The following is a 9593-nucleotide window of genomic DNA, read 5'->3' on the forward strand; positions in this document are numbered from 1 at the left end:
AACAGATGGGGGAGTACAAGAAATCTATGAGACAATAGTCAGCATGGTAGCCAGTGGACATGACAGGACCTCGATGCATCCCTGGTCTGATTCATGGTGGCAACTCACGTACCCTGATATCAGTGAGCGTAGACTGAGTGTACAATAGGGTTGCATCGCATTTCCCCACTGCCTCCACCCCGTGCACATCTAGAAGTCTCCCTAGAGTTCACTGAGGGGAGAAGTTCAAGACGGGTCTTAAACAAGCACTGTTTATTTTTGAAACTTGATTGTCTGTCAGCATGTACCCGAGCGGCTAAGTACATAAAAAAATGACCTTTTAAAGTTTCTCCCTAAAGGTGCAATCAGAAATAAAGAGAAAATGGAGGAGCTGGAAAGTCAACCGGTATTTTGCTGTGGATTTCAAACATCGCCATCCATCTCTGGCGAGCAGCGGAGTGAACGGGGGGACACAACTCTCCATTCTGAGCAAGAGCAGCTCTCAGATTCGGATGTCCAGCATAAATGCGGAGAATCTAGTGACATGAGCAACTAAATAACCCCTCCCCCAGTAAAACCCAAAACACCCCTTTAAAAAGAAAAAAAATCATAATTTTGCTGGTCTGGGTTTTCTTTTTTAATGATTATTATTATGATTTTTTTAATGTAAGATTTGTCCGAAAGCATGAAACAAAACATCCCTGGCGTTTTGCAGAGAAGAAAAAAAGGATATTTTTTTAACAATCATTGTAAATACACCACTAAGATCCATGCCATTGATAAAAAAAATCAATAACATGCCAAGCCCACCCCCACACACCCATTTAGAGCATCTGCAAGTAATCCATTGTCAGCCAAGTGTATCAAGTGATTGCTGTGCAGTTGTGAACATTGGTTGCCAAACTGATATAAATCTGTCTGTGCATGGACTTCATTGTTGTTATTTTTGGGGTCTGGGTTTGTTTGTTTTTCTAATCCAATACATCTTCACTATGCCTCATTCCTGTCTTTGGTGTCTGAATATTCTCAGTCTCTTTGGAGTCTTAGGATGTGACTATAACGTTGGGGTTAATAATGCCGGCCAGTTCATGAAGGACTCTGGAAATTGATTTCATGGCTGGATTTGGTCAGAAGAACTCAGCGGACTTAGAACATCTGCTGTGACTGTGTGAGACAGCATACCTGTCACCATTCCGGAGAGAGGAATCCATGCAGCAGAGATGGGGTCTGCTATTTTAGGTTCTAGCAAAGCTGTGAATTTTCTAAGAGGGCCATCCATTTGAGAGAGATCTATATTTTTGGGGTTGATAGGTTGGAGTTTTGAGTAATGTGAACAAAGATCCCCCCACTAAGAGGCAAAGGTCAGTACCAGGATTCTTGCTTCCTCTGAATTATAATGAATCTCCTGCATTGATGTCTGATCATTGCACTGCGACTGGTAGTGGCATGACGTGTGTGTGTGTGGCCTCTGCGACCAGGCTGGCATTGACAGCATTATGCCTCAAGTTTGCCAGCACAAGAGACTCAACAGGGGCCCAACGTGGTGGTGCAGGAAGATTAATGCCCTCAGTGTCTGTGGAGCACCTAAGCTGAACAGTAAGACACTACGGAAGGGAATGATAAAGATTTTGGATGATTTACCGTGTCTGGCAGTTTCTTCTGTCATTGGATAGTTTGTTTGTTCACCAACAGATATCATTAATGCCAATGTCTGAGAGACAAAAGAAAAAGTCCTTTCCAACTTTGCCTTGTAGTTAGAGCCATGACTGGATACATATCTACTTCAGTCAAACATCAATGATGTCAATTATTTCTTGAGAGGTTTTATGTGGTGCATAAAGGCTTTAAGGACTGTATTTGCTCTTATTTCTTTGTGGATTTATATGTGTGTGTGTGTGTATTAAACAACAAAATGACATTTAAATATGATAGTTTGGATTCAAACTAACAGCAACCAGGGAATTCAAAATTATGCCTAGGTCTTTGTTCTTAATTGAAATGAAAAAGACAGTGGTGGGAAGGGGGGAAGATATAGACACAAAATTTTGCTGTCGGCAGAGATTTTGATTTCACTGTGTTTTGTTTGTTTAGGTCAAAACTTGTAATGTCATGTTAAGTATAGTTTTTTTTTTAAAAAAATAGTTTCCTTGTTTTTAAAAGGAAAAAATCATGAAAAGTTATGAAAGAAGTATTAGTGATAATACTTAACACTTAGTGCTTTATGGGACGTATTCTGCTCTCAGTTACAGAAGTGTAAATCTAAATAATCCCAGTAGAGTTAGGGGTCAATCTGAAATCCACTGAAATGGATGGATCACTTGACGATTACCTGTTGTGTTCATTCCCTCTGAAGCACCTGGCATTGGCCACTGTTGGAAGACAGGATACTGGGCTAGATGGACCATTGGTCTGACACAGTATGGCCATTTTTATGTTCTTATGAAATAAATGGGAGTGCTGCCTTGACTACAGTGGGTGCAGGAGCAGACATTTATTCCAGATTCACACCACTATAAGGGTGAAATTCACTCCTGTACAGAAGACCAGTAAAAGGACTATGTACCACCTGAATGTACTTTGAGGTCTTAAGTGGGACTTATGTGATGTACAGGCTTTTTGCCAGTCCTCTGCATAGGATTGACCCTAACCGAGAGTAGAATTTGGCCCCTTATGTTCCAGACGTTGTGCAAAAATTACGTAAGTACTTTTTAACTGATAGATTGGAAACTTTTCTCTCATCAGATGATGTAAATAGCAATTTTAGCAAGTTTCCCAATGAATCATGTTCTTTATGGACCAGAAAGACACTGAAGAGGGAGAGGGGTAAAGTCAGATCTATCTGGTAAATATATACTTATAATTTTTTAAACAAAACTATCTAATATTAAATGAACAGATGAAATTTAGTTTTGTATTTTCTGTAGTATGGACTTTCACGAGGTTAATACTGACAATACTGTAAGTGTATTATAAAAAGAAATAATGGACAAAGCATATTTTGCATGAATGGTTACTAGCCAATTTTCAGTCATTGATCACTATATTTAAAACTTGCCTCTGGTTGGAGACCTTTTTTGTGCCACATTTCAATCCAGAGCAAGAGGGTTTTTTTTCTGGTAGTTCTAAAATCCTCTCCTATTTGAGTTGGTGGGTCTCAGTCCAGTGCCTCGTGGGCGAGTGTCCACATCACAAAACCACCCTTGCAATTGGCACACATTGGAGGCTAGATCCTCAGATGATGTAAATCAGTGCAACACCATTGGTGTCCATGCAACTACATCGGTTTACCTCAGCCGAGGATCTGGCATGGATACGTTGTTTTTTTTTTTACAGTCTCAGCAAGAGAGGCCAAGGACTGAATGGTCCTGGAGACTGAATTCACCTCTTAATTCTTAGAGCCCAAACTCAGGATTGAGGCAGGTTGATGGGACGTTGTGTTGGAAGCTTCCACACTGTATGCTGTACTTGTTCAGTAGACCAGTGGTTCTTAATCTGTGGGCTGCTTGCGGCCCAATCAGCACACAGCTCATCCTCAGGGCCATACAGGTAGTATATATATTGTGTGGATGCGGCCCACATAACACACAGCGAGCTTCATATGCGGCCCACAATGGTAAATAGGTTAAGAACCACTGCAGGAGACCGATAGAGGACTTCAGTGTTTGAGATTTTCCATTCAGTATCGTTCACCAGCAATGAATTTACTAGAAGTTGTATCTCTCTATATACTTAATATATCCGATATTCTATAAAGTACAGGCAAATCCCTTCCAGTGGGATTTTTTACTGGAAGTGCTGACGATTCTTACAATCATGGCATTCATGTGGCCACTCTAATGTTCAGTGTTACTCGAAAGATCATACTTCAGGTGTATATAGAGAAACCAGTCGTTACCTAAACAAAGATTCTAATGCCATTGCACAAAGTATGCTCTTGGGTATCTTTATGTTGAATGTAAATTGAAGATGCTAAATGTGCATGTCACCACTTCTGGTGACCATCCTTACTAAGCGTCAAGATAGAAGGAACCAAAAGGAAGAATTGCTTCAAAGCGTGTGTAAATATCTATTCGCGTGTAACAATGTTTGTTTATTTCTACTGTGAAATATATTTTGGAGTTAGAAAGTACATGTTATTAAAACAAAATGTAATTTAAAAAATGTGTGCTATGCTCCTTGAGCCATTTTTATAATATGCCAATAATACATTTCCTGTCTACTTTTCTTATTTGGCTTTTGTAAATGTACAAAATCTTCTGTACTGCAGCTTTTGTGGGTCTGTAGCGCATAGAGCTATTGTTTCATTGTCTGCCGTTGAATAGGGAGATCTGCTACGAGATGTATTTTAAAATCCTGAAACAAATATTACGTCAGAGAGGTGTGATTTTTCAGTGTCTTTGGGCACCTATATCTCCCTTGGACTTCATTTAGATTTGTGGGTGCTCAGCACTTCTGAAAATCAGAGCCTGGGTGCCAAAATCTAGGCACCTCAATAAAAGAAGCCTGATCAAATAAATTTGTTAGTCTCTAAGATGCCACAAGTACTGAATTTCAGAGGCACTAAGGGTGAAAAATCCGGCCGCTTTGCCTAACTTAAGTACTCATGTTTGAAAAAATTGGGCTTAAGATTTTAATGGCACAATCTCAGTGATGTTCAGGAAAGACTCTCGCTTTTCCTTTTAGTCTGTAGCAGATGAGTCCCCTTGGATATGGAGGTCTAATGAAAGTTACCTAGTTACTGTAATAGGTTCAGAGAAGAACAGCCCAAGTAGATCAGTCCTGAAGTTGTTTTTGTGGTACAATATATGAGAAACAGTGTCCTACAGTACTGGCGCAAAGAACTAATGCATGCGGCACTGTTAATACAGTGTTATGGGCCACTGTTTTCTAAGGGACCAGTCGTCAAAGGTGCTGAGTGGTGTTCAGCAGTTTGCAGGATCCAAATATTTATTTTTTTCTACAAGGGCTTTACCAGAACACTAAAACCAGTGGACAACAAGATGTAGGCTAGGGTTTGCTTGGCAAATCCATGTCACGATTCCCACTGCACGTGGACATCAGTTAATCAAAGCTAAAGTTCTCCTGGATGTAAAACTCAGAATTCAAACTCTCTTTCTGTGTATTCCCAAAGGTGACAAGTTATGCCTATGTTGCTTACATTGCTGGTCATTACATTAAGAGGGCTAGACAAATTATATTTTTGTGGCAGTTATCAGAGGTAGAGAGGTTCCTCAAGTGCCTTTTAGGACTAGACAGCAGTTGGGGGGGGAGGTGAAATCAATTTAAGATTATTTTTAATTGCAGCAAGCAGCTTATCTCTTCTAATATACAAATTCATGATCAGTATGACCACATACTACAACACAGTAAATAATAATGTGCTGGAATTATAAGAGCAAGCCTACCTGGACCATGAGAGTATCCTTCTGCTTAAAGTCTATGGGAGTTTTGCCCTTGAAATGGGAATGGAATTAGGCTCTTTATGATTGTGGAATCAGATCCAAAGCTCACTGAACTCAATGGGAGTCTTGACACTAACTTCAGTGAGCTTTGAACAGGCCCATAATATAGGCCCCAATCTGGTCTCAGCATCACTGGTGTAAATCTGGCATAACTCTGTTGACTTTACTTACGCTGATGTGAGGTCAGAGCTGGCACACAGCTGCCTTGAAACCCTGTAACAAGATGGTGGAATCTCATTAGTTCCACGGGTCTCATGAAATCTCCACCATTTGAGTTGGCAGAAATGTCATGGGATCAGCTGGTGAGATTTCAGCAGTGTTGCATCTGAAGTTGACTCTCAGTCATGATTTAGACTCCAAAGTGAACTGGCCTCTGACTAGTCTGAATCTAGATCTCAGCATTATCTCCTTGGCCCATACATACCAGGAAATAGATGCTGACAGAGTAGGGAGTCCAGCAAAGCCATTCACAATGATTTAACGACATTGTAACAGCAAAAATAATGAAGGGAACTAGATAGAGTCGCATCTAGCCAGAGTCTAATCTCAACACAGATAACAGTTCCTTTTTTAACTCGCATCACCACAATGCACGCTCTGCTGACTCTTGTTCCTCTAGGAAAGGTGTAATATTCAAAATGTTCATCTTCTGGGAAGCTTTGAACTGTCATTTCTGCTGTGTGTCTCTTACACATTCTACTTTTTTTTCTTCACTGCTTTAAAAATTATTTCTAAGATGCAAGAGGCAATATCTCAAAGCTGAAAGGGTCAGCTTGGAACTGCAGTTCTGGTTAATGCCTTTGCCATGAATTCGTATTTTTTGGCAGTCTTAAAAATCTTGTCCACACAAAAAATAATGAAATGTGGTCCAGTGGTTTTAGAAACCATTTGAAAGGTTCAATATTCCCTGATGGTATTTCCAGGCTTTTCTTCTACCTAGTTGGATACTCTCTAATTTACATTGCCAAATATAGAACTCTGGCCCATCACACTGCTGCTGCGATTTGTAGCTCACCATTCTTTTCATCTTCTCTTTTGAGGATGGGTCTTCCTTCTGCCAGTACATACGGTGACATTAAACTTCACATTCAGCAACGCCAGTCCTCCACTCAGTGACCATCTTCTTGGTTTCTAAATCCTGTAACTTTCCAGCTCTGAAGCCTAAAAGCTCTGTTTGTAGTAACAAAGGCAGTCAGTGGGCTCTGACTTATCCTATGGACGCTGTTACTGTATATTGGAGCCGGTCAACATTTTCCAAAATTCAATTTGTCAATGAAAATTTGGAATTTTGACCCCCCCGAAAAATGTGAATGCTTTGATATATCACTCATTCAAACATCTGAGCTAATAGCCATTACTCCCTGTACTCTAAAACACCACTTCCTAGTCAATATCGCTTTTCTAGCCAAAGGAAGATTTGCTCTGCTCACAGAAGATTTCCAGGTTCAAAGAAGTGTTTGATACAATTCAGAGCTTTCTGGATGCTGCATCAAAATTAGCCAAACATTCTGAAGCCATGCAGCTCATTTATTATATACATCATGCTCTTTTTCTGTAGCTCATGCTATCATTCCCATATATTATTAGCAGTAGTAATTGTCTTACAGTAGGGGTGAGGGGCCACAACTGACATCACGGCTCCATTGGGCTGTTTTAGGTAGATTGGATTCTCTCAAGAAAAAAAAATGAGAACTTACAATTTCTAGACTTCTCCAGTTGCTCAGTCAGAAAGGACAGCATTTGTCCTTTGTTAGATAAGTCTCTCAAGTCAACAATTATACTCAGGCTATTTCCTCTTCCTTCCTTTGAATCACTTTATTAAGAGAGGTTTGTTACTGTATGAAGACAGCATTTGAAATGAGAATGTTCCCAAGGTGATTCATCCAAAGGAGCAATAAGAATTATGTCCTGAATTATGGGGTTTCAGATACGGGGGCTTTGCAGTTGCAGAGGTGCTGCCCTTCAGCAACTGCAAGTGTTCATATTTAAATCGTTTCTGGAAAACATCTGACCCTCCCTGACTCTTTGCTCGTTTTTAGAACCAAATCCAATTGCACTTTCTTCAAGACTCAGCTTTGAAACATTTAATTAGTTGGGTTTTTCCTCGCCCGTCGTCCTTTCAATTTTGCCGGCACTGCACTTCCTGCTCCCAACCAAAATCAAACTATGCCAAAGCACCACAGGAAAGGCTGTTCTCATGGTATTTCTAGCCATGCCTGGGAGTATCGGAAATGCGCTGAGATACTGTTTTCCTGGGAGATTCACAGCTCTGTGCTTGCACATTGCAGAAGCTGGGCCAGTTCAGAGAAACTTCTGAACATTTGCGTGTTTGCTGGGCTCTGACTGCCAACATTTTTTCAATGTACCCATCCCTAGTTAGTGTGAGCAGAGTCCTGCTTGTCTTGCATGGGTGCCAGGAGGGGGAGAGAAAAGTAGCACAAGAGCCTGTAACTCACCAAAGGTATCTGTAAAACAGCCCAAGAGGATTCCAACCAATCACTCTCTTGAGGAGCTGCAGACCCACTGGTGAACCGTCCCAAGGGTGTCATGTCTCCCCGTCCTCTTGACTGGATGTTACTTTCAGCAGTAGACACTATGGCTCACATTGACTCTGCTAGTAGCAGTGAGAAAAGTATGCTATCAACCATGATTCCCCTGGGCACGCCCCCAAACATGCTACCAGCTGGATTCACATGTGATGTTTGCAGAGCCATCTCTGAGTCAGCTACAGCTGAGATCTCTGTTTGCAACCTCTTGGGTTATGGCTCTGTGTTAACTGCCTTGTTACCAAACCAGGGACATTATACCTGGGGGCACCTTTAGTGGGTTAGGGGAGGATTTACGCTACATCTTTGAAGATGGCAGACAGGCACAACCAGCTACGGATTGCATCTACTATTGCAGAGAGCGGTGGAGTATGGAGCATGCAGTAATATCTAAGGATACTCTGACGTTAAATGTGATGTGTTTTTGTGGTAGACAGCGACATTCAGCTAAATGTGTAGTGTACTTTATCCAGCCTCTACAGAGCTTGAACAATATGCCTTGTTTTGACCCTTGTGATCCTTTCACCTGGATGTTATTATTATTCCATATTTGCTTTCTTTGTGGGGAATTCATCCGTGTGAAGAGTTAATGAGTGGTATGAACCTCGCAGTGTCTGTCAGTAGCTGAAGTAACTTAGGCCTCTGTATACACCTGCTCCAATGAACCTTATCACTGTACAGGAGTCTCCAGAGGTCTCAGTGTACCTGCATAATCTATAAAAACACCTGTTAGTGTTCTCATTTTCTCTCCCAATTTCTTGCCATTATAGTAGCAATGCAACATGCGATAGCTCCCGAGGAGAGATGTGCCAGGTTCATGTATGTAAAGCTGTATTTTGGCTTTTGAAGGTGTCAAGGAATGAATTTACTGGCCCTCTGGGTCTAATAGTGACCTTTTTATTGTCATGGGTAACAGGATCTGGGGTTATTACATTTTGTTAAGTGGAAACACACAGATGTCAACTGCTGCTTACTAGACTAATCTTTGTGTGTGTTCTGAGAAACAGTACTAGATTTTAACATGTATACTGCTGTAGATGACACAATAAATGTATTATCATTTTTGCACGTCTGTTCTGCTATGAAACTGAACTCTCAGGCTGATCCAATGCTGCAGAGTTACCATTTTGGGAGCTAGCAGGATGCACTCATTAATGAAGGTGCTTTGCTTGTTGGGAATCACAGAGTTTAAGGCCAGAAGGGATCATCTAATTTGATTTCCTGTATATTACAAACCACTGAACCCCACCTGGACTAGACTAAAATATTACAGCTCTCAGGAGCCTAAGCCAGTGTGTGCCACAGGTGAAGAATAGGAGACACCGAAGTACATCAATGCCTGAGGCCCCTGCAATGGCAGACAATGATTTGGTGAGATAGATCCATGTGATTCTAGCTAGGGACCCATGTTCAATCCTGCAGGGGAAAGCAAAAAACCCACCACAACCCCTCGGTCCCTGCCAGTCTGACCTGAGGGGAAATTCCTTCCCAGTCCTGAAAATGGTGATTAGTATAAACCTGGATGTGCCCCACCTGCCAAGATGCCTAGAAGGGGAATTCTCTGTACTGCCTCCAAGTGATGCTTTCCAGGGGTACCACAGTATGA

General features: G+C 41.3%; 1 protein-coding gene across 7 annotated transcripts in view; it reads left to right on the plus strand.

Moving 5' to 3' along the window:
- Window positions 1-9055, plus strand: part of ADCYAP1R1 (ADCYAP receptor type I) — a 188761-nt gene extending 179706 nt beyond the window's left edge. For 4 of the 7 annotated variants that reach the window (XM_073334759.2, XM_073334763.2, XM_073334761.2 and 1 more), the window contains one exon: window positions 326-9055. In XM_073334759.2, the coding sequence (XP_073190860.1) occupies window positions 326-535 (210 nt within the window). In that variant the 3' untranslated portion in view covers window positions 536-9055. The remainder of the gene's footprint in view (window positions 1-325) is intronic. The other 3 variants (XM_073334760.2, XM_073334764.2, XM_073334765.2) reach the window with 1 other exon arrangement.
- The last annotated feature ends 538 nt before the right edge of the window (window positions 9056-9593 follow it).

This window comes from Lepidochelys kempii, chromosome 2 (assembly GCF_965140285.1).
Source record: "Lepidochelys kempii isolate rLepKem1 chromosome 2, rLepKem1.hap1, whole genome shotgun sequence".
NCBI lineage: Eukaryota > Metazoa > Chordata > Testudines > Cheloniidae > Lepidochelys > Lepidochelys kempii.